At 45.1% G+C, this 24946-nt stretch overlaps 1 protein-coding gene and 1 long non-coding RNA gene across 2 annotated transcripts; one reads left to right on the top strand and one right to left on the bottom strand.

Moving 5' to 3' along the window:
• Positions 1-8417: 8417 nt before the first annotated feature.
• Positions 8418-10802, top strand: RHOB (ras homolog family member B). Its single transcript, XM_064146392.1, has one exon. The coding sequence runs from the start codon at positions 8733-8735 to the stop codon at positions 9321-9323; it is 591 nt and encodes a 196-aa protein (XP_064002462.1). The 5' UTR covers positions 8418-8732; the 3' UTR covers positions 9324-10802.
• Positions 10803-11699: 897 nt separating this feature from the next.
• Positions 11700-15796, bottom strand: LOC135177143 (uncharacterized). Its single transcript, XR_010302947.1, has 2 exons — positions 15527-15796; positions 11700-14379 (listed from the first exon to the last, which is right to left on the bottom strand). It is a non-coding gene; the product is annotated as an uncharacterized LOC135177143 (long non-coding RNA).
• Positions 15797-24946: the final 9150 nt, after the last annotated feature.

The raw sequence follows: 24946 nt of genomic DNA, 5'->3' as shown, positions 1-24946 counted from the left end.
ATAGGAGAAGTCAGGTCCTTTGTCAGATTAGATCTGGAAGTAGTGTTTGAAGATATGAGTGCCCAAGAGCTTGTGTGTTTTTTTCTCAACAGTCCACAAACCTTGTCTACAAACCTTGTCTTCACGATATTCTTCAGCATGCAGGCTACTACAGCACTACTGCATGAAATACAGAAACTTTGCACTGAAAATGGAAAATGGCTCTCACATATTGGCTTACTATTAGGTACTGATGTTTTCTTGATATCTTTCTTTTTTCTCTATTTCTACTGAAAGACATACATATAATTTATTTGCATATTTGCTCCACTCAAACCATGAAGAAGGTCTTGCAATGCATATTGTCATATTCATTTAATACAGTATAAATTCTGTTGCTGTCTCAATTGGATATCTGCTTTAAACTGTTGTGGTGGGGAGTAAACAGCATATTTCATCTTAGAAATGGCCCTGATGAATGACACATGAATGGTAGTTAATTTCTCCCTCTCCTCTTCCCTCCCCTCTCCTCCTCTTCTCTCCTCTCCAATACTGGAAGAAAGACTTGCATTAGAGAATAACAGTTCTGGCTCAAGTCTAGCCTGGATATTGACTGCTGGCAGTTTCCTTCTTCATAGATTAATCACTATTGTTTTTTGTTGCAGTCTTAAGATTTGAGCATGCATCACTGTTCCAATATCAAACTTTCTAGTCCCCCCATGGCTAATATCTGAGCTCTTCACATGCATGAGTATAACCACTATACCAGCAGGCCTCAGGGTAAAGAAGTCCAACATCAGCTAAAGGGTGCATGTGTACTGCAGGCTGCAGAGGCTCATGAAGACACAATCTTAAATGTGAAGCATGAACTAGTACCAGATGAGCTCCATGCTGCTATGGGGGGACTGCTTTGTTCTAGCTACTTTGCAGTCTAGATATGCAGCAGGAGGTATACAGTTTTAGCAAAAGCATGATAAAAAATGTCCCATGGATTCTCTTTTCCACTTGCAGAGTAGCATATGGTGGAAACAGATCATCAACTTTTTATTTCACACAAAACCAATTAAAAGGTTAATGTTAAGAAACAGAAACTAAGATCAGTGTAATAACAGTTTAATTCAGATATACATATGGTGAGGACTGAGAGCAAAACCAATTACCTTTATCCTGAATAAAGGACCCTTCTGGACAAAAATACTTGTTAATTTATCTTGAATAAAGGGCACAGTCAAGATGCTGACCAGTGACCTACTAAGCAACATGCAGTGTAAGATCAGATTTGCCAAAGTGGTCTGAATGTTCTAAGTGGTTAGAGCAGCAAGTGCTTAGCATCTTTGCAAAGCTGCCTCTCTCCAATTCAATACCCCACATCAGAGGCACCTAAGACACCTGTGTACTTTAACTTATCTGCAGTCTAATCCTCCCCACCTACACACACATGCATACAAAATGGAAATAACAATTTAAACTTATCTACATAAATATAGCTTGGTGCAGAAAGGCACTAATATAGGTTACTACCTGAATGAGGAGAGCGCCTGGGCACAGCACACACATTCAAGCTGCACAGGGAGAAGAGTTTCAATGTTTGGGTACAATATCAGGTTGCAGTTGAGGGGATTATTACAGAAAGAGAGGAGAGGAAACTGAGGTTGAGTGATTCAGAAGGCAAAAGAAGAAAGGGCATGAAAAAGAAGTCAAGAAAAAGAAAGCCGCAAGAAGTAGATGGTTCATAGTTACTTTAGGCAGCAGTTTAATTTTCTCCATTTTGAAAAATGGAAATAACACCTACTTATCACCAAGAGGTAGGCTGGTAATTCATGTCAGAAAGTGCTCAGAGATTCCTGGAAGAAAGGTACTTTTGGAAATGTAATGTTCACTAAGTGTACAGCTCCAGGCAGTATAATCAGTTTAGAAATTTGTGTTTATTCTCTTACTTCTCCCTAGGAAACAGTAACTAAGCTGCCAGAGTGATGAAATCAGCACTGAAGAAGTCAGCAAAAGAAAATAACAGATTTCCATGTTCTCCTAGTTTATGACAGTTACGCTCAGTTAGCCCTGTACCTTTACTTCAGGATCAGAAGGGATTTAGCTTAGAATGTTTCTCTGTACACTTACTGGTTTACAGTATGTGCCTTCAAATCTTGCAGCCACAAAATATTCACCCACTTCTAGAGTTGTGTCTTCAATATGTCCATAACTCAGTTCCCTGGGCTGCCAGCAGTCAGTGCTTCACAGAAGGAAGGAGTATGGAGATGCACCCAAAGTCTTTCCATGTTAGTCCATCTCTGTGACTCTCTGAGATTTTCTGCTTTGGTTGACAGCATGTCTCCTTCCAGATTGTGTGGTTGTTGGCATTACATTTACATCACGCCTTCTGCCTGCAACTGCTAAGGAAAGACAGAGAAATTTAAGATATATTCAGACCATAAGGACAGAGGTTTAAAAACTGAAGTCTGGCCTTTTTAATTCTCTACTTTCAAAGTAGCAATGCTAACATGGACTGGATTATCCTACCTCAGAGCCAGGCTGTTTTAGCCCAGTTTATTGATATGCACCTGAAGAAGAGGTGGACATAGCACTATCGTCATTGTACCCTACACTACACTTTGCATTCCTGGTGCATTTATAGAACCAACCCTATGAATGAGTCCTGAAAAAAAGTCAGACCTGTTTTACTAGTCAAAACCCCACTGCTATTAGCACAGCAGACTATTAGATATATGTGTGGAGACACCCTTCCCTAAGGACATCCTTCAAGGAAGTGTATGGAACCCAAGACAGAAGGGAATGCATACTAAGAAATGTCAGCACAGCTGCTTGCCACTAAGCCTTGCTAGCAGGAAGCTGGTATTAGATTCACTGAACAACATATTCTTGTGTTTGTCCCAATAGTGCTGTTTCAGGTTCCTGTTCTAGCTTGTATGTATCTCCTAGACCATAAAGCCTCTGTGCAGAACTGTAGCTTGGTCACTTTTCTCAAAACCAGCACTTGGCTGAAACCTGGAACTGTGCTCAGCTTGTTTGGAGGTGGAGAAGGAAACAAATTCATCTTTTCAAGTGTGCTACTTTGCAGGTTAAAGGGATTTTTCCCCTCCCTTAACATAAAAGTACACCTTATAGCACTCACACGAGAGCAACAAAGACATCTACTTGCCTTTCCACGTGATGAAATCCAACAACAAAATACAATTAATTTCTCTTACAAAATTTGGCAGTGCCTGTAGTAGCAGATAGGCCATCAGACACCTCCTTCCAGATCTGCTGAGGTGCTGTAGAGAAACGCATTGCAGAATTAAAGAATGGATTAAGTGGTAAGTGATCATCTAGTCTACCCTGCCCTGTGCAAAGCACCATCAACTACAGCAGACTGCTCAGGACTGTGCCCAGTGGGGTTTTGAATATCTCCAAGGATGAAGACTGCAGCCTCTCTAGGCAAACTTTTCTAGTGTTTGCTCATCCTCAGAGTAGTGAAATTAAGTCCATCAAGTGGACAATCTAAAGAGAACTGTTCAGTGTTAAGAATACTATCTTGAACTCCAGAGAGGGTTAATTTCCTGATAACTTGTTGGCATTGGACAAGTAATTAATACTCTCTCTGTCTCAGTTTTCCTTGTAGATACTAAAAGGTGTCCGCAGCCACTAAAAGCTGAAAACAAAGGGAACTGAAGGTAGATTAAGTTGATTTACCTGCAGAGAGAACTGTTTCCAAAGGCATTGCTGGTGATGCAGATACTTAATTTCTGATTAGTGTAGCTATGTGGTCAGCCCATTTATTTCATATAGTTACAACTGAGATAAGGGGGTTTAGGCTTAAAAAAAATAGCTGAAAGGATGAGGTATTTGTTTTTGCTTAATTTTAAGTCAGCCGGAGACCTGAGATCACTGCAGGTTTTTGTGTCGGTCTAATTTTACTCTGTCACACCACATTTCCAGAGTCCTCAATTAAGTATGAGACTGATAATCTTGCCACAGAAACCTGAGAAAGACACTGGCTTCTGACATTACCTGCCACTGGTTTCCATGCATCTCCTTAAGATCATTAAGGCATTACTTGTTTGGCAAGATGTGCTTTCACATTCACTGTACTTAGCCTAAACCTTTATATGAAAATACATAGGTCTTTTTCACCTCATCTTTTTGTGTCTTGCCATTCTGGTTTCTAGGTAGCTTAGTCTGGCTCCTCTGCTGAGACCATAATCACATGGAGATATGAGAGTTAAATGTCAGTTTTCCTCAAGGACACTGGGAGGCAACAGATTTGCTGTGACACACAACAAGTGGTCTGGTTCCTATATATGCCAGAAACTCTTTGCAGCTTAGAGAGATAGATACTTACCATTTCTGTCTGTCCTCCCACATCTACTTAGATTTTTCACACTATCCTGTAAACTGCTCATATTTAGCTAGCTCTTGCTTTCCTTATTTCACTGAGACACTTTGCCTGCACAAGGGCTGCAGGATGCTTGTTGCTAGTGTTACAGTACAAGTCAGCATGCAGGACTCAGTATGCCATTATTGGCACATACGGCTCCCTCAGCACATTATTGCCACAGCAGGCAATATACTTACTTGCCTACTTATTGACAAAAAGAAGAGAGATTACCTTCCCTACTGAGCCTTCATGCTTTTGGTACAGATTTATTCTTGAACACAAATTGGTCTGAGTTACAGATGTGCCCTTTAGAAAATCTGTTTAGTAAAAAGAACAGGGTGGGGTAGGGGGAGAATATAATCTGGAAACAATCTCTAGTAATTGACCAGAATTCTCAATAACAAAAAAATGCAAATTAGATTAAATCAAGTGAAAATAAAAGGCCAAGTTTTAATCTCAAAATCACCAGCACAATGAAAGCAAAGAAGTGGTGCCTCCTTTTCTATTTCATACTTTTTTCATCAATCATACATCTGTATGTGGTACAGCAGAAAAATGGTCTACTTAGAGCATGCACATTTAAGGGATTACTGGAAGTGAAGTTTCGGCTTACTTAAAGTAAGTAGTACTTAAAGTAGTTTGGCATATCATGCAGACTTGACCAGAAAATATAAAAGTTACAACATAAACTTCAAATTCAGCCCTAAAATATGAGAGCTGGCTACACTCCCAGTGTTGTCCAAACTATGACCGTGCTAGAATACAGAATACTTGTTCCTGCACAAGACTCCCTAAAGAGAGGAAAAAGCTCACACATTGCAGAGACTCTTTCCATTATTTTGTTTCCAAGTTTTCCACCTCTGATCTCAGCCACCGCCCCAAGAAATAAGCACTTTCTCTGTGCTCATTTACAGTACCATGACCATGTCCCTTTCTGCTGCATGGCAGCACTGCCATGCCACTGCTCAGATTCCCACCATGCTTCATGCACTGTATAATGCAGGGAAAGGATTCTTATGCACAACTCTACTCTGGATTTCCACTGTTCCTGAAACGGGCTTGACTCATGCTTTCCTGTATGGGCTGAAGAAAGAATGCTCCAGAAATGTAATAATATGTAACTGAAAAAGATGATATAAATTAAGGGCCCCCTCACTTCCAGTTACACAGATCAGGGCAGGTACCTCATAGTGCACTGGTATTTATGGGCTAAATCCACTGCAGGAGCAAAGTGGTGTGTGGCAATTTTACACAAAATATGGAATCCAGACTATGATCAAGTCCCAGGTTTCACATATTTTAGAATAAATGTCTGATAACCACAGTGACTTAGATGCCCCCTATAGAGCCCATAGCTGGAGTGTACCCTAGGACATTGAAATGAATGCAGTTTGGGCCTAAGTGAGTCTCAGGGTTGGGTCTTACAATACACAGCCTCTGGAAAAAAATACAAAGCATGTGAAAGCCCAGTCCAGGGAATTACACACACTTTGCTGCAGTCTTTCTTCCAAGGTGATATGAAACATCAGGGCCTCTGCCTTCAGCTTAATTTTGTGGAAGATGACAGGTGTTAAGACTTCACCAGAAAATTAGGGAGGTACAGCTCAGAACGTAACTGGGTACTTAAAACTATGTCTGTGCTCTTCTATTTACAAGAAGAGTCCCTGCAGTGGGCTTGACTTGGGTTAGCTAGACCTTTGTAGAGTATTTAATTAGCATAGTTTAGCAGCAGGGACCAACAGACTGCTTGGATTGAGGCCACCCTGCTTTGAAGTCTCAAAGTGTTAAAGAGTCTGGATGTGGAATGCTTGGTTTGCTTTCTCTACACCGAGAACCACAGACAATTGCTAGCAGCACTCTGAGTGAACAACTGAGTCGTGTGCTTTGAAATGAGTAAGCTGCCTATTTCCCCACCTTTCATGGCACAGCGTGGATGAAATGATCAATGTAGCTGCTCATTTGGGTGATGCTTTTTTTTTTCTCTCTTTAATTGTTTTGCTCATGAAAGCACAAAGAGAGATATTCAGGCATGATTCTTTGTGCCACCCAACAGCCAAATAAAAAGGGATTCAAAAGCATACTCAAGCAGCACTTCTCACGATCTGTCAAGCACAGATCTTGCTGTTCTTGCGGTTCTTCCTGCTGCCACCCCTGAGGTGCAGTTTTCCAGCGTGGGAGCCGTAAGCAAGGGCCGCACCCACGCCGGCGAGGCCGCCACAAGGTGGCACTGAGCTCCAGTGAAAATGTCACCGTCGGTTTAATTCCGCTTGAGGAGCTTCGGGAGGTTTACAACAGCAAATGCGTTTAGATGACTTACATTATACAGCAAATTAACTCTATCTGCATGTCAGAACGGCTCTGCATGCTTGTGATTGCATTTAGAGAGAAAATACCTACGAGCTGCCAATGCTCCACCGCCTGAAGGACATGCCAGCATGGGGAACACTTGCACATAGGCAACTTCTTTCATTTCATGGAGAATCTAAAACTGAGGAGTGACAGCAAATGTAACAAGACAGGGCAAATCAGAAAGGTAGCCTGTTGAAAGGCCACTAGGACTGCAGAACACAGGTGCCTATGACTACACTTCTTTCCCCCAACAAGCATCAGTTTTATGCTAGCATCTTGTAAATAAACACTGTATAAACCACGTATGATCAAGGTAAAAATGCAGTCCTCACCATCCAGAGACACGGTCTTTTGACAGGAAGAAATGGGAATTACAAGGGTCTCACAGAAGATTAATTATATTTCAATGTTTAGGGTTAAGTGAACCATACGTGAACAATTTGCTCTATTGACACACACTTTAACCGTCTGCTGCAAGTACCTCATCAGGCAGATTGACAGATTCAGTGATGCATTTGATCTTCAAGTGGGTATTTTTCAGTGCAATTTGTAATAACAACCATCTTGTTTCAAGTCACTCATTTTTGTTCTATTCACTAAAGTGAGTGCTGGTTAGTGAAAGACGACAGTTTGGATCCAGCCCTGTCCAACTCACAGGGCACCGTTTAGGTCAAAGTGCTCGCAACAGAAAGGCTTGAGACAACACCTGGCTGAACAGTGATAGCTATGTGGAGACTCAATACCAGCAGTTTCACAGTGTGAGACTTCAGAATGTATGGCTTTATTAATGAACCCAGCGTGAGCCATCTGTTTATATTAAGGTACTTACACCCTATCCTCCGAGCAATCTGAAACTCCAGACTTGCTCTCATTTATTTACCACATTTTTTTTTTTCATTACTGTGACTCCTGATCATTCTGTAAATTGAGACCAAAAGGGCATTCAAGTCTGCTATTTCTCCTAGTTCCTCCACTACCTTTTGGTCGAGAGCTTTCAAGACCGAGACTCAAATGTGATTTTTTTTCCTTTCAGGAAGGGAAATGGTCGAGTCCTGCGTTTATCCACCAACATCCACTGAAGGCTTTGTTTTAAATGCCTGTAATAATTCTAGTTCCACTTTGCTCGGGCTTCAAAGACTCCCTATGAGACGTAGCGGCTTTCCGTGTTTTTCCCGTCCTCGCTCAGCCTCTAGACCGGCCATCCTAGGCGGCGGGGCTGCCCTCCCGCAAAACCGCCACCCCGGGGCCAGGAAGATAGCAGGCACCGACAGCAGGGCGCGGTCGAGGGACCTGCCTCGGGCTTCTCTGGAGGTGCGGCACCACCGCCCGCCGTGCGACCCCTATGGCTTTTGCACCACAGCTCGGCCTCACCTCACAGCCCAGCATATTCGGCCTTTCCGCCCGACAACCACCTGCCCCCGCCGCCCCCAAGCCCGGCTCCAGCCTCTCTACGAGCACCGGCCCTGCCGCCCCAGCCCGGACTAGTCACGCCCGGTCACCCCCACCCGCCTCAGCACGACCCCGCCACCGCCGCAGGCCGGGCGCCGCTCACACCCCTCGCTTCCCCCAGCCTTTTCTCGTCCCGCCTCTCGCCCGCAGCCTCCCTCCAATCGCGACGCTCTCCGCCGGGGATGACCTCACTCCTTGCGTTGCCATTGGTCGGCTATATTAAGAAAGTCGCGAGCGCCTTTAAATAGCGGCGCCGGCCGGCAGCTTGCGGCAGTGGCAACGCGGAGCAGCGGCGTCTGGTGCAGACTGGAGAGCAGCAGCACTAGCAGCAGCGTTTGCCAGCGAAGAACCGAGCTCGGTGGCACCTGCGGCGCTGCCTTCAGACCGTGGCGTTCCCCTGAGGCAGGGGTCGGGGGCGTGGTGCCGGTGCGAGGAGAAAGGAGGACGCGCCCGCCAGCCTGCGCGGGCCCGGCTCGCCACGGTGCCCTGTGAGAAGCGAGAAGGAGGAGGCAGCTGCCGCGGGGAGGAGGGCGCTGCCATCGTCCTGCTTCACGGCAAGGCCAGCTTGGCGAGCCTGGCCATGGCAGCCATCCGCAAGAAGTTGGTGGTGGTGGGGGACGGTGCCTGTGGCAAGACTTGCCTCCTCATCGTCTTCAGTAAGGATGAGTTCCCCGAGGTCTACGTGCCCACTGTCTTCGAGAACTACGTGGCTGACATCGAGGTGGATGGCAAGCAGGTAGAGCTAGCCCTGTGGGACACGGCTGGCCAGGAGGACTATGACCGCCTACGCCCCCTTTCCTACCCAGACACCGACGTGATTCTCATGTGCTTCTCTGTGGACAGCCCGGACTCACTGGAGAACATCCCAGAGAAGTGGGTGCCTGAAGTCAAACACTTCTGCCCTAACGTCCCCATTATCCTGGTGGCCAACAAGAAGGACCTGCGTAACGATGAGCATGTGCGCAACGAGCTGGCCCGCATGAAACAGGAGCCAGTACGCACTGAGGACGGCCGTGCCATGGCCATTCGCATCCAGGCCTACGACTACCTGGAGTGCTCTGCCAAGACTAAGGAGGGTGTCCGGGAAGTCTTTGAGACTGCCACCCGGGCAGCCTTGCAGAAGCGCTACGGCACCCAGAATGGCTGCATCAACTGCTGCAAAGTCCTATAGGATGTGGCTGGAGCATGGTGCTGGGCACAGCATCTGGGTCACCTGTTGGCAGGTGGAGAGGAGCTGGGTTATGCACGCACATGGCATCTGCCTGTCCCCTCAGCTGAGGGCTGCATTGGGGTGGGGGCGAAGGGAGGGTACGTGCTCCTTTAGCCTTGGCTGCAAAGGGTTGTGCTGGCTCAGCCGTGGGGACAGAGGGAGGGGGGGATTGCATGCCCTGAGTCTTAGGAATAAAGTGGGGAGAAGCCTTCTCTTACCACTGACCCCTGTGAGTTAATTGTAGACTGTCAGTGACAAAAAAGCTGCTGAGACTGGACTGACCAAACATTGCACCCAGCCCTTCCCCTTTGCCTATCACCTGCTGCACCCAGCGCCCAGACATCTTCCTCTCTTTTGAAAGAGGAGAGTGGTGGAGCCGAGATGCTCGAAGGGACTTATGCCCCCAGCCTGCATGTGCCTCCCCTCCAGGCAGGCTGGGGAAGGAGCTGCATCTCCTGGGCTGCCTGCAGCATCCTTGCCTCTCCTGCAGATGTTTCAGCCTAAGCCTGACTTACTGTGGAAGTCAGTGCCCTGAAGACCGAGACACGGATAAGAGGGTCATCTCAAGTGAAGCCTGTATATATCTTACCTTTTCTGTCTTGTGCAAACTGGGGTAGTACAGGGGGTGCTTATTTAAAGTGAGGTGGGGAGGGGGCACCCAGCTGAGACTTGTGTTGTGCAAAGGAACTTGCCCTGAGTGACATGCCTGCTGTTAACGCAAGCCTTGAACTGCCTTCAGCTGCAGAAGCCACCAGGCTGGAAAGTAATGCTGTGCTGCTCAGTCCTCCTTGCTAATGGATGAGGCAGGATGAGCAAGGGGGAAGGGGATGATATGCCATATTATGATCTTGGTGCCTGCTCCTTCCTTTAGTGTTGTCTTCTGCAAGTATATTGATTTGGGTTTATTTAAAAGTTTATTTTCAGAAGAAATTACTTTGCACAACTTAGTGATTTTTTTTTTGGGGGGGGTGGTGTTGTTTTTAAATACTCAATGCACTTGCCATCTGCATACAACACTGTAGCATTGGAAACATTCTTAATAACCTCATCTGGGTCTTGTTTTAAACTGATTTCAATACAAGACAAAATAAAACCACTGTATTGTTTTGCCATGGGGAAAAAAAATGAAAGCACTGTTCCTTATGCAGTGATTACATCAGAGTTTAGTACTACAAGTCAAAGAAACTAGGTTTATTTAAAACTTACTTTCACAGGGTGGCCAACCCAGGTGAAACAAATCTTGTGTTTCTCTGGTTCAGAGAACAAATGTATCCATTATGTTTACTTTTCTCCCTCTTCCCTCAACAGTGGTACTGAGACTGTTTTTTTGTTTTTAATAAACTGACGTGGCAAAACCTGAGATGTATATGATGTTTACATAAAATTATGGACTGTGTATGCAGTTTTTTATGTAAAGTATTAAAAGAGTCTATGCTGACACTTGAGAGAGTCATGTTATGATTTATGGAGACTGTCCTCAGTTTGCAAAAATAAATCTGGATGGTGTTGAACTAGACCAGAGTTTGCCCCCGCCTGAAAATGCTTCCGTTTGTATTTTCCCTGCCAGCTGAAATACCTGTCTGGCAGCTTTCAAACAATTTTCCTTTGCTAGGGATCTCCTTAATTTTTCTTTACATATGGAAGTGTACTCACAATTCAGGGTAGTTCTTGTTCCTGCAGAGCACAAGAAAACTTTGTGCCTTGTGCAGGGTAAACTTGGACTCTGGTTCCTTGTGCTCTTTCACCTTATGCCCTTGATGCCTGTTGGTGGCTAGGGTGAGATTTAACCTTGTACAGCAGCAAAAGAGGCAGAAAAGTGAAAAGCAGCAGGGGCAATAGGGCTTATATTTTAGAGGAAATATTTCAATAAAAGCAGTTTTTATTAGTGACCTCCCCTTCACTTGCTACATCTGAGCATGTGAACAGGCTTTGCTAGCTGTTAAATCAAAAGCAAGAGGCTATACTTGTGCTACAGCAGTCTCCTAAGCTACCCAGCTAGATTTTCTAATTGCTGGCCTCATTAATTCCCAAAGCAGTGTACAAAGTCTAGATCTTTCTGTGTCAGGGATCCACAGCAGGGCATCAGGCCTGCCACAGCCTTCACTGTCTGAGCCTTGAGGTGTGATCCCTGCTGCACTGTCGGCTTGTGGCAGAAGAGGTGGTCTGGTGAAAAAAGTGTGCAACATCTCACCTATGAAGAGAGAGCTGGGATTGTTCAGCCTGGAGATGAGAAGATCCCAACAAGACCTTTTGATGGCCTTTCAGTACATAAAGAACCCACAAGAAAGAGAAGAACAAACTTTTTAACAGGGCTTGCTGTGACAGGACAAGGTGTAATAGTTTTAAACTCCTTTATTTTATGAATTTAACATGAGATATAAGGAAGAAATATTGTACAGTAAGGGTGGTGAAACTCTGGCACAAGTTCCCCAATGAGGTAGTAGAAGGCTCATCCCAGGAAGCATTCAAGATCAGGTTAGATGGGGCTCTGAGCAACTTGACCTTATTAAAGATGTCCCTGTTCATTGCAGGGGTGTTGGACTAGATGACCTTTAAAGGTCTCTTCCAACCCAAACCATTCTCTGATTCTATGGATGTGAACAAAAAGGCACATTCCCAAAGGGCTAATGTCTCCCTCACCCTTTTTTTTTCCCTAGAAAAATCCCCTTAGGTGCTTATAAGGGAAATCTCAGGACAATTTTATATTTTCATAAACTCTCTCAACACCTTTTGCAGAGATGTGAGAAAGAAGCTGATCCTGTTGTTTTTCTAGCCTACAAAAATCTGCCAGTGTGTGCTGGATTATTCAGAGATGTTTGCAAATACCAAGGCTGGCAAAACATTGAGTGGCTTTTGTTCATTCGTTCACAGAGGGCTCTGCCAGCAGCCCAATGGGGTTTTGTTTGGCAGACTAACAGAAAAAACAGACTCCTTATTTGAGAACTGGAAAGCCAATCAGAAATAGCGTGGAAGTACCTGCTTGGCATTTTGAAGATTCAAAGGCTAAAGTACAGGCTCAGTTCATATGTTTGCTGTGCTATTTCACATGGTCCTTAAACTTAATGGCACTTTCACTTAAACTGTTTAGCCAGGAGTTCTTAAAAGGCACTTAAGTCCCAGGTTTCAGGTATCCCACTCCAAAGAGTTAATTTCTCCTGATACCACAACAGTGCATTTCTTATCTTTAGTTTGAGAAGCCTGAATTCACTTTTTGGTCCTAAAACCTCCTTAAAAAAAACAACAAAAAAACAAAAAAAAAAAAAAACAGGTTTGGATGTTTAAAGGGACATGGCCAAAGACCTCAATTTTGGAAAGGCTCTCAAAACCCCTGTTGTGTGCAGTATGAGCCAGAGATGATAAAATCAGTTTTGGAACCTTTTTGCTTGAACTGATTGCAGTAGCTGCAAAAAGTATAAATTCTGCAGCAATAACTAACCTTCTCCCAACCCCTAAGGATAAAGCATTAGTATTTGTATGTTAAACACTGGGAAATGGGCTGCTATTGCATCCTGGCGTAATTAACTATACCAATATTTTCCACTAAGGTGCTTACAAGGTAATTACATTCATTATTTCCAATTGGATCTTTGCCCAAGTCAGGGCCACAGCATCTGGCCCTAGGGGGAAAAGCTGCATGAAAACACATTTCAGTTTTAACTGAGCGTGGCCTTTCTCTGCTACTTGTGAAGCTCTGAGTAAGCAGACAGAGTGAGATCACCCTGTGGGAGTCCACCCATCAGGGTCACATGATGGGATCAGAGCCATAACTCGTTTTTCTCTGCACCAAATTGCTGTGCTTGCTCATGAGCATCACTGCTTTGGTGGAGGGGCACATGAGGTGTGGCTCATCCCACCCTCTGACTCAGCCACCCTGACATGGCCAGGCTGACACCCCAGGTCTACACTCTCTGCAGCATGAGGATGTTGCACTGACCAACTCCAACCCATATCTGCATCTGCTCAAGCATAATGTGGAGGGTCTGCCCAGAAGCAGGGCCAGACAGGTGCTCTAGCCTGGGGCAGCCCACCACCCACTGCGAATTCAGAGATGACTGGTTTCATGCAGTCCTTCCTTTGCTTCTCTTCATCTGATCCTGTAGCTTATGTTCACCTGGTCCCAGTCTGTCTTCTGTAACCTTTTGACTAGAGGAGAGGTCACAGGGAGTAGGTTAGTCAGAACATCAAAGGAAGGTGAACAAGTAGCTCATCTCACAGTTCCCTTGCATGCTGCTGGGCATGCTGACAAACATCTGCTTCAAGGAAGCTTTTGAAGAAAGGCTTAGATCCATTGCTGAAGCAGTCTCTGCAATCTTGTGAAGCTCCTTGTGGACATCTTTACATGTGCAGTCCAGGAGAGGGAAGGAGTTCAGCTCACTTGAACAGTCTCAAAGTCATTTACTGCAGGTAAGCTAATTGTCCTAGGTCTCTTTATAACCAGCAAGCAGAAACAGGCATCTCCAGAGGTCCTCTGTCCGTTGCCCGAGAAGCAGCATCCTTACCCTCTGGAAGGGCCTGCAGATATGACATGGACTGATTGTCTGGGTAAGTCCTGGGTACCCACTGGAAGTGTTCAGGGTCAGGCTGGATGGGGCTTTGAACAATTTGATCTAGTTAAAGATGTCCCTGACCATGGCAGGGGACTTGGACTAGATGATCTTTAAAGATCCCTTCCAACCTGTAATTCTGAGTCTCTAAGGTGTTGATGTGAGTATGTTGGTGTAAAGAAAAAAGGTTTTTCAGTGCCACTAGAGGAAGGGAATGAATCACTCTTCCCCCTTTTCTCCAACCCCTTGATTTTTTCCAAGTTCATGTTGAGAGTTAGGAGTTTGTTCTCAGTGACAGCGATAAGTCAAAGTTTGTGATAAGCGGCAACCAGATAGATGAAGTTTGGTGGCCTGACACTCATGCTCTGCATAGAAGGACACACCTTTCTCCAGTTCTTCAGAGGGTTCATGAAATAGAGGCTTTGTGATTACTTGTAAGAGGTGCTGATATGTGCCATCAGTGTATTATCCATCTGTAAGTCAGCAGGAAGTACCATTTAGTATACTAAAGGCATATCTGTTTTTCTTACATGATTGACATACCAAATTCACACTGAAAGGTGGGAGTATAAGAGTGGAGGTTAAAATCATAGGCACTGATGCTGTGCCTACACTTAACTGGAGATGCAGAACAGGAGGAATATTAGATTGGTGCCTACAGCAGGTAATAAAAGTTTAGTATATATATTTTCTTCCTCTAGCCTGCTAGTCTGTATGGGTTTGGTGTGCGTGTGTGCGTGTTAAGTCTTCCTTCCAAGTAAAGAGGGCCAGTGGGTGGGATTTTGTACTAAATGCTTAAATCTATTGCTTTTAGGCCATTCATTCTCTTCTGCATTCAAAGCTTAGTGTGGCAGGACTGGAGATAGAAATTTGGAAACAAACTGGATTTCCTGGTGGGCTCATTTGCATGATAATGTCCCATCCGGCTCCCAGAAAGGGGAGGGTGGTGTCAGCTTGGAATTCCAAGGAGGTGGGGAGAGAGGCACTGGCAGGGGATAGCCCTGGAAGAGCCTTTTCTCCTCCTCCTAAGCTTTTGTACATTGCAGTTTTGTTTTTTATATACAATGAGGTTTAACCCTATAGTCATTGCTCTGTGGGGCTCTTTCCTCTGACTACAGCAGAACACGACAGGACTGCAGCGTCCTGCTTTGCAGAGTTCTCTGAGGTTTGATGGTGGCAGTCTGACCTTTTGTGGGGCCAGCTGAGGGAGTTTCAGACAAGGGCCTTTTATAAGGTTTGTGCATATCTAGATGTAGTCACACTGTGCAAAAACCAAACTTCTGCATTCAGAAATAGATGCCTTGCATTTTCAGCCTCATCATCTCAGAAGATACAGAGGAACATCACTGCATGGTGTGCAAGTGTAACTTAACACCAGTGATGAAAAAAGGAGGATTTTTTTTTCCCAAGGAGAAATTAATGTGTTTCATGCTTAAGCCAACCATGCTTTCATAAGCCTTGTGAGAGAAACTCCAAATTTCAGGCTACTCTAAAAGTACTTATTAATTTTAATTTTCTCAGACAGACAGGTGAGAGGGACACTAAAGCTGCCAGCATCTAAATAGAGGACCAAGAAGAACAAACAGGAGAGAGCTTGTCTCAAAACAGTGTTGCACCAACCTGCGTTCCCAGAGTGGGGTGATGGGTGGGAAGATGCAAGTCACTGCTGCCCTACTCGTTCTCTGCAGAAATGTTCCCAAAGACAGTATCCTTCAGCTGGGGGCAGAAATGGGCTCAATCCTTCCCGACGGTAACAGAACACTTGGCATTGTTGGTGCTTGCTGCTTTTCGCTCAAAACACGCCTAATCCTTAAACAGAATAAGACGTTAGCATGACAAAGACACAGAGACTCATAAAATGGTGAAAACAGAAGCAAGTTGTGATGATTGCCTTGCAGCTATGAATTTAGCAAAGGTGTGTCTAATGCCTAGCCTCTTTGCTAACAGCCCACCTCCGCTCCCACACCCTGATGGCCCCTCCTCGTGGGTGGGCTCACCGATTTAACACTGTCATGTGAAATTCAGAGCAACTGTATATATCTGGGAAGATTTCAAGCTGGAAAAAGGGCTTTGGTGCCTGAAGGCTTCTGTGGCTTTCCAGTTGTACCACTGGGTTTAATAAAAAGCCATTCTTCCTCTGCACATTCTTTAATAATGCTCTTAATTCTTTGTGCCAGGGAAGCAGCTAAGGGTGACAGAATACTTCACATGCATGCTTAAACAGACATGGCTATAGCATGAATTATGGCATCAGTTTCCACTACTTTTTACTCCCCTTTGCATGTGTTTGAATTGTAAACTTCTGGTATTTTACATGTCACATACTAGGCAAAGGGATTAGATGGACATATTGATGCCATCTGATCATGAGAAAGTGGTGCCTACAGTTATTTAAAGGAGTCCCTTGAGCTTGAGGGTATCTGACACGTTTAGGGATCCCCATTCTTCTCATACTCCTGAAAAAATGCCCATTGAAAGTTTCTTTCCTAGACTGCCTCCTAACTGACTGCTACCTGCACTGTGCTGAAGGTTGTGCAAGTGCTGTGAGAGGCTAGAGTAGCTGACATACTCTTGCCTCTGGGCAGCTGGTGGTGTATATGGTGCCAGCCCCTGCCCCATCTTGGAGGGCACTGTCATGCTGGGCTGGGGGTGTCATGGTAAACCTGATAAGCTAGAAATAGGCTTGTACATGTCCTGGTTTGCCCAGACATGTTTTTCTGCTCTCCCTCCTTCTGTTTTGGTGAGAAGCAACCACAGGAAAGAGGGCAAAGAATCTGGAGCCGCTGAGTCTAAGGACTCTGACTGGCTCAGACTTATTTATATCCTGTGGTAAACAAGGTATATACAACTTAGCTTGTGCCTGCCTTGTGCAAGGCCTGTGCTTTTCCCAAATTTTGGCAAAGCAAGTCTATGGCTTCACCCAATATGGTCAGGTGTGGCTAACTGCCATTCTGATTGGCTATTCTGTGTCCAAAGGCCATTAGTCTCAGCTACATTGATACAAGGAGATATGCAGGTAAACACGGTACGTACTCTGCCATTGTATTCGTGCTTGCTACTGCCATTGCTCTCTGTTCCTGGCAGTATATTGCCTTCAGCAGCAACATTATGCTAAAGCTATAAGCTAGCTCTACTGAACTGCCTGGAAACTGCCTGCCTCAAGTTGACCAGGGATAGGCTCTAAATGCCTTCACACAGTCTGCCTGTACAGCCAGCAAGACATCGTGCTGAGACTGCACATCGCAAGACACCCTGCCTACACCTGAATGTCTTCTGCTGAGATGAGAAGTCCTGGATACACAGATCATCCAGAGAACCAAGTCAGAGATGGTCTGCCTCCTTTCCCAGAAGTCCATGAAGCCTGGGAAGAATCAGAAGCATCAGCAGCTGACAAGTAACAGAATTGTATTTTGGGTACTGCCTGAAGCTGTAACTAGCCCCGCAAGTTAGGAGATAATATTTTGTGAGTAAATGCTTAAAGCCTCTTGTAATTCACCATTGCAGAAGGGAGCTCCTTGAGTCCATCTAGTGGACAAGTGGTATATTGACTGCAAATGGTATGTGGCCACAAGAATCTTCTCTTCCAGTTCAGTTAATGTTTATATATTTTTGCAAGTTATTTCTAGATCTAGTTATTACCTGTATAATGTTTCCATGACCATGCAAAGAACCAATTATTGCTAAAGTTAGTGGTTGGGGGTGGTGAGAGTTCTGAATGTCAAAATTAATAAGCAGTATTAATTTTGGAAAATATCATCTCACATTAATCACCCCTTCATAGCAGGGTGAAGGCTGGTGCACAAGCACCTTGTTAGGAGGCAGAGTTTCCCTGTATCACAGAGCAGGCAAAGTATACATAGTGTATTGGTACACTCTGGTGCTGGTAGTGAACTCTCAAACCCTGTGTTAAACCAACAATAATCTCAGAGTTTGTCTCAAAAGTCAGGTTAGTAGCATAACAATCCCATTATCGGCATAATTACGCACCCAGGGGAGGTTTAGGTTGGATAGGAGGAAAAATTTCTTCATCAAAAGAGTTGACAGTCACTGAAACAGACTGCCCACAGAAGTGGTTGAGTCACCATCCCAGAAGGTATTTAAAAGACAAGTAGATGTGGCATTTAGGGACATGGTTTAGTGATGGACTTGGCAGTGCCAGGTTAATGGTTGAGTTTTATCTTAAAAGGTCTTTTCCTGCTTCAATGATTCTGTGTTTTTGCACTAGCAAAACTCCATGTGTAATTAGGAGCAAAGCTGCTCCTTTTGCAGGTTAGCTTACTTCAAATAGGAACGAGTGGTCCTCAAATTAAAGAAACACACCATGGAAATTGTTGTGTTCAAAGTAATGCTTCACAATAAGATAATACAAGATAAGACAGGGATGGACTAATTCCAACTAGATGAATCACCTCCTGACCCCTGGGATGGTAAAGGGAGAAGTGAAGTCTTGTGAATATAACCTAAAGTAAACTGAAAGTAATTAATATGGTAGAAATAACACCTCTAGGAGAAGACCCTACATGCTTCTATGAGACCTCCTCTGTGCAATGAGCTAGCCACTAAGAGCATGTGCAGAAGAACATTATAAGTAAAAGGTGGCCATTGAACAAGTACTGTGCAACCTTTCTTCATTGTAAACTGCTTAAAGCCCCACAATCCCTCTGAAGAGATGTGGTGGCTTTGCAAACTACAGCCTGGCACCTCTTTCTGCACAGGACTGCATCAAAGGTTAGAAGGTGGATCTTAGCTCTGTGTGGTCATTCCTGTGCACAGAGCATGAACCTAAACTCCGATCAAAGGCTATCAAGTGTCAGCGTGGCAAACTGTGCCAACAGGCTGAGGATGTGAGAGTAGAAACACCAACATGCTTCTCCCACAGGCAGTAGCAGTCAGCTGGCTGGTGATGACATGTAGACTGGAAACACAGCTTAAACTTCAGTGGCTGAAATTTCACTGCAAAAGTCTCTTGTTTCTCCTTTTGCTCCTTTGGGCCATAGAAAAAGCATCACATTTCAGGTCAAAGTCAGCCAGGACAAACCACAGAGGGCTTGAATTACTGTCATGCAAAGAAGCAGGGCAAGACAAGAGAGGTTTCAGTCTGCAATCAGTCCTTATTCAACTAAAGCCCAGGTCTAATGGAGTGCCACATTAGCTGCTGTTATTATCAAAGATATAGATGTTTAAAAACAAAAACAATTGTTTATTAAGCATTCTCAAGTGACTGTTTTTGTCTTTTGTCCACGCAGGATAAAGCCCTCGTAGATCTGAAACTGTAACATGTATTTCTAGGCGAGTGAACTGTAGCAGACAGTTAATGAGTTGTCTCAGCAACACAACTGTTGATAACAGAGGAGGATTTTTTTGGACAACAGGTAGGTCTGCAAATCACTGTATCACAGTATCACCAAGTCCCTGCTGAAATATCTGCTTTCATTGAGTCCTAGAATGTTTGGGGTTGGAAGGGACCTTGAAAATCATCTAGTGCCACCCCCCTCTACTGTGGACAGGTACACCTTCCAGTAGAAAAGGTTACTCATAACCCCGCTCAACCTGGCCTTGAATATTTCTAGAAACTGGCATCCACAACTTCTTTGGGCAACTTGTTCCAGTGTCTCAGCACCCTCACAGTGAAGAATTTAATGGGAGTTCATCTGTAATACCAGCAGCAGTTGAATTTTCTGGAATCTTTGACTCCAGAACTATTTCACAGCATTTCTTGATACCTCTCAAAATTCTTCAGCTTTTCTTTGGTTTAAACAAGCCTGATTAGACAACTCCTGTTGCGCTTGAAAATGATGTTAGGAAAATAATAGCCCTCAATAAAAAAAAAAACAAAACACCACCATGGCAAAACAAGCTACAAAGCAACCCACAAAAACTTGGAGCTCTCAAGAAACTGTTAAATGTTTTCAACAAAAATGTCTCAGTGTGAAAGGTGTTGTGCCAGCACTCAGCTGCGCTGCCTGGGCTACCACAGTGCTCTAGGACTGCCTCCATGTGATGGTTTGGGCTCTTACCCGCCCCCCCCCCCCCACTTTTGGAATTGCCCCAGCTAACTCAGACAGCCTCTGGGAATATAAATGAAGCTATTTTTTTTTTACAGCAGCAAATATACAAGCAGCTATTTACAATATATACAGTTATATATAGAAATATACAAAGGATAAACAATACAGAAGCACAACTCCCCTCCCAGAAACCTGAGTCCCCAGGAGGGGCTCTCAAACCACCCCAACACCTTCCCCGGCCCCTCTCAACCTTACCCCAGTTCCCAGGAAGAATAGAGGTGCAGCCAAGAGGTTAGGGAGCAGGGTTAGTGGCAGCAAGGTTAATGAGATGTGACTAGGTCTGAAGGCAAAGGCAGAATGAAAGACAAAATGGAGAATATGATCAAACATTTTCCTTCTTCCCAGAACTCTCAGCGGGACTGTGACTGAAGAGACAACCATGTTTACCTTTTTCACTGCCCATTATCTACTTCTTTTACCAAAACATTCCAGCTTGCTTCAAACTAGCACACTCCAGCAAGCAGAGTCCCTTGGCTAAGGGCTGTAGATCCTAGAACATATCAGTCCTGCTTTTTCTAATAATATTTCCTTTGAAACCCTGAAGCTCTTTCACCAGAAGGATAGGCTTGATCTCTGGTGAGCAGAGCACTGAATGGCAAAGCTCAGTCCATGGTGAGAGACAGGGCTGTTGCTTTTTGCTTCCAGTTACTGGATGTGTTATTTTCCACCAAGTAGAGGCCTAATCAACCAGAAATTACTTCTAAATTCACAGACAGCTTAAGTGAGTGTTTCACTTAATGTCAATGTTAGCCCACCCTTGGACCAAGTGACCTCCTGAAGTACCTTCCAACCTAAATTATTCTAGTTCTGTACATCAAGTGTTAGTTGTCACTCAAAGGTAGAAGAGAGTCAACCTCAACTTTCACCTATTACTTTGTGAGTAGACATGTTCACATACCTCTCCTAAGACACAGCTTCAGTGTCCTGTGGGTAGTCAACTAACCTGTGAGATCAAAAGTGACTTTGCTTCATCCTGCTAAACCCTGAGAGCATTATAGAAATTGATGAGTGAGTTTCACAGGTGAAGCAAGGACCAGGTGAACCAATCCTCACCCATGTAGGACACAAGATGTGTGAACTGAGGTACTAGTGCAGAGGGGAAAACATTCACCCAGCTCACTTTGTTCACTGACCACAGCTTCTCTAGACCAGTAGGCATGCCCTACACTGGGAGGACATTTGTTTACTGATCACTGGGGTTTGAAGTTGGGATCACTCCACAACATATGCACTTGCACCTGTTTCTGTACAGCTCTACCAAGGTCTTCATGTGCTTACATATTGCAACAAGCAGCATTCACAGAAGGACAAAGACTGGAATGCACTTCTGGAGATCATCTAGCCCAGCATCCCTACCAGAGTAGGTTCACCTGAAGCAGGTTGCAGAGCATTGCTCCAAGTGGGTTTTGAATGACTCCAGAGATGGAGACTCTGTCATCAATCTGGGCATCCTGTGCAAGCACTCTACCACTCTCAAAGTAAGTTTCTCCTTGTGATTAGATGGATCTTCCTATGGTCAAGTTTGTGCCCATTGACTCTTCTGCTACTGGGTACCACTGAAGAAAATAACAAACAAAATAGTCCTAACCTCCTGGCACCCTCCCTTTAAGTATTTATAAGCACTGATATGAACCCCCTCAGTCTTCTCTAGGCTAAAGAGCCCCAAGTTACTCAGCCTTTCTTTGTAAGAGAGATGTTCTAGGCCCCTAATCATCTTCGTAGCCATTTGCTGTACCCTCTCAAGCAGTTCCCTGTTCTTCTTGAATCAGAGAGCCCAGAACTGAACACGGTACTCTAGATAAGACTTCACCAAGGCAATGTAAAGGGGGAGAACAATCTCCCATGAACTGCTGGATGCACTTTTTGATGCATCCTGGCATACCATTGGTCTACTTGGGCACATTGCTGGCTCATGGTCACCCTACTTAACTCCAGGATTCCCAGAAAGAAACTGCTAAACAGAGAGGAGCTCAGCCTAAGAAAAGAGGTCCAGCCAGCACCCATGGGTGATGTTACAATGACCATCAAGCCTATTCCTACCTAACCGGGGGGCCACCAGGCCCCCCGGCCTTTATCCCCATCCCAGTCACCCAGTGTGCACCATGAGGACTCACCAGTGATGCCAGGAGGAGAATTCCTCTGCCCAGTTGGGCAAACTTAGACACTGCCTTTCCAGGGGGGGATTAAATAGGAGAGTGGGCAGGGAGGGCAAAGTGGTCACACCTGGAGTGGGAGGAGACTCCAACAGAACCCAGGTGCTCTGGGTTTGGAGGAAAAAAAGGGAGAAATGCTGTGTGGGCTGGGAAAAGGGCAGATATGGTGGAAGAGGGGAAGTGGTGCTGAAAGGGGGGAGATAGAAGTGAAAAGCAATGGGTGGAAGTTGAGGCATAGAAAGCTCCATGTAAGCGTGAGGAGGAATTTTTTTCCCTGTGAGGGTGACAGAACACTGGAACAGGCTGCCCAGAGGGGTTCTGGAGTCCCCCTCTCTGGAGATATTCAAAACCTGCCTGGATGCATTCCTGTGTGATCTGGTATAGATGATCCTGCTGTGTTGAGGGGGTAGACTGGATGATCTTTTGAGGTCCCTTCCAGGCTCTGATATTCTGTGTTTCTGTGAAATATTTCTCCTTACTTGTGCCTACTGCACTCAGTTGCCTTGAACATCTTTTCTGCTTTCCATCCTCCTTGGCAGGCTTGTCTCACACACACTTCTGGGATTAGTTTAGTGTGAAAACTGTTTAGGACACGAAAGTGATTCAGAAATCCCCTGAAACTGCACTATCAGTGCAGCTTGGAATGTGGAGGTTCCTATACACCACTTAACTTGTGTTCTTTCCACATGGGACTACATCACTGCCTCTATAGCACAGGCTTTACATTTCTTTTTGGAGTGCTAATTTTCATGTGCAGACAAGGCAGAGGGCCTGACTCTGAAACAAAGCACTACTGCAGACTTAATTGCATGTGGTTCACTTGGGTTCACAGATTACATCGGGTTGGGAGGCACCCTCAAAGGTAATTTTGTCCAACACCCCTGCAGTCAGCAGGAACACCTCCAATATCATCAGGCTGCCCAGAGCCACATAAAGTTTGATTATGAATGTCTCTGGGGATGGGGCCTCAACCACGTCCCTGGGCAACCTGTTTCAGTGCTTTGCCACTCTCATTGTAAAGAACTTCCTCCTTGTATCCAACCTATATCTACCCTGCTTCAGTTTAAAACCATTGTGCTTTATCCTATCACTACAAGCCCTTCTAAACAGGCCCTTCCCTGCCTTTCTATACATCCTCTTCAGATATCAAAATGTAGCTACGATGTCTCCACAGAGCCTTCTCTTCTCCAGGCTTAACAGCCCTAGTTCTTTCAGCCTGTCTTCAAAGGAGAGGTAGTCCCCTGAGCTCCAGCTCAAGAGAGACAAAACGATTTAGCTGGGGAGCAGAAAATGGTCAGAATTTTGACATCAGAACATCCCAGGCTCATCTTCCCTTTTCTGCTCCCTGACACTGTAGGATTCTCTACCTTTACCTGGAAGGAACAGACAGGCAAAATTCAGCTGTGCAAATGTTTGCTGAGATGCTCCATTGCAAACCACCAGGCTGAAGTTGTGTTGAAACAACAACTAAACTTGCCTAGTAGGCATCATGAGGCATGTAAAACCCTGCCATATACAACTGCTTATTTTTTAAAGTAAGCTCCTTTCCAGCAGGAAAAGCTTGGCCTGCTGGCGTGTTGCTCCATGGTGTCCAGAAACCTCTGCTCTGCTCCTGGGCTTGCTGCTGACTGTCTTGGGCAAAACACTTCATCCCTTCAGGCCCCCTGTTGCCTTGCACAATTCTAAACTGTTTCCATCCATTCAACTGGTTAGTAAGAAAATGGAGGTCTTATTTTGGGGAGGGCTCAATGTCATAGAATAGAATCATAGAATCAGCCAGGTTGGAAGAGACCTCCAAGATCATCCAGTCCAACCTAGCACCCAGCCCTATCCAGTCAACTAGACCATGGCACTAAGTGCCTCATCCAGACTTTTCTTGAACAGCTCCAGGGATAGCGACTCCACCACCTCCCTGGGCAGCCCATTCCAATGCCAATCACTCTCTCTGGCAAGAATTTCCTCCTAACATCCAGCCTATACCTCCCCTGTCACAACTTGAGACTGTGTCCCCTTGTTCTGCTGCTGGTTGCCTGGGAGAAGAGACCAACCCCCACCTGGGTACAGCCTCCTTTCAGGCAGTTGTAGACAGCAATGAGGTCACTCCAGAGCCTCATCTTCTCCAGGCTAAACACTTCCAGCTTCCCAAGTCTCTCCTCACAGGGCTGTGTTCCAGGCCACTCACCAGCTTTGTCACCCTTCTCTGGACACGTTCAGCACCTCAACATCTCTCTTGAATTGAGAGGGGGGCCCAGAAGTGGACAGAATACTCAAGGTGTGTGTAAAACACAGTTGAAAACAGTCCTGAGTTAATGCACTTTTCGCAGCCAAGCCTGGCTCCTGAATGGTTGGACTTGTTCTTAGGAGTCTTTTCCATCTGTGGTAGTTTGAGAGGGTCCCAGGTTCCCTTAAGAAAACTACAGAGACCAAGATGTGCCCCAGGGGTTGGACCTGGTCACCATAGGATGTTGTAATGTTGTTATTCTGTTCTGTTTTCCTGTAGCACAGCTGATAAGCCAGTACCTGGTCGTCGTCTTTCTCTCGTTCCCTTTCTGCTCTCCTCCCGTCACATCTCTCTCTGGGAAGAGTGCACATCCCTACTTATCTCATGGTCTGTGTGTGGGAGATGGCTTCTAGCTGGCAGGGAATTTTGAGCTGCGTCCTGTGGCCTGCTGAGGCATTGTAGGCCTACTCTTAGGCCTGCCAAGGGTAGAAGGGGTGGAGTGTTCTAGGTGGTTTTACTTTGATAGACTTGGCTCAGCTTGTGGGTGTATCCATGATTGCCTTTTGCATATATGCACTAGTAAATAGAATCTCTCCTT

Source organism: Pogoniulus pusillus, chromosome 7 (assembly GCF_015220805.1).
Source record: "Pogoniulus pusillus isolate bPogPus1 chromosome 7, bPogPus1.pri, whole genome shotgun sequence".
NCBI classification, from domain to species: domain Eukaryota; kingdom Metazoa; phylum Chordata; class Aves; order Piciformes; family Lybiidae; genus Pogoniulus; species Pogoniulus pusillus.
This window is presented reverse-complemented; position numbering and strand designations above follow the sequence as displayed.

Bases quoted from the DNA above. Each gene is read 5' to 3' on its own strand.
- RHOB (XM_064146392.1), top strand. From the start codon at position 8,733: ATGGCAGCCATCCGCAAGAAGTTGGTGGTGGTGGGGGACGGTGCCTGT.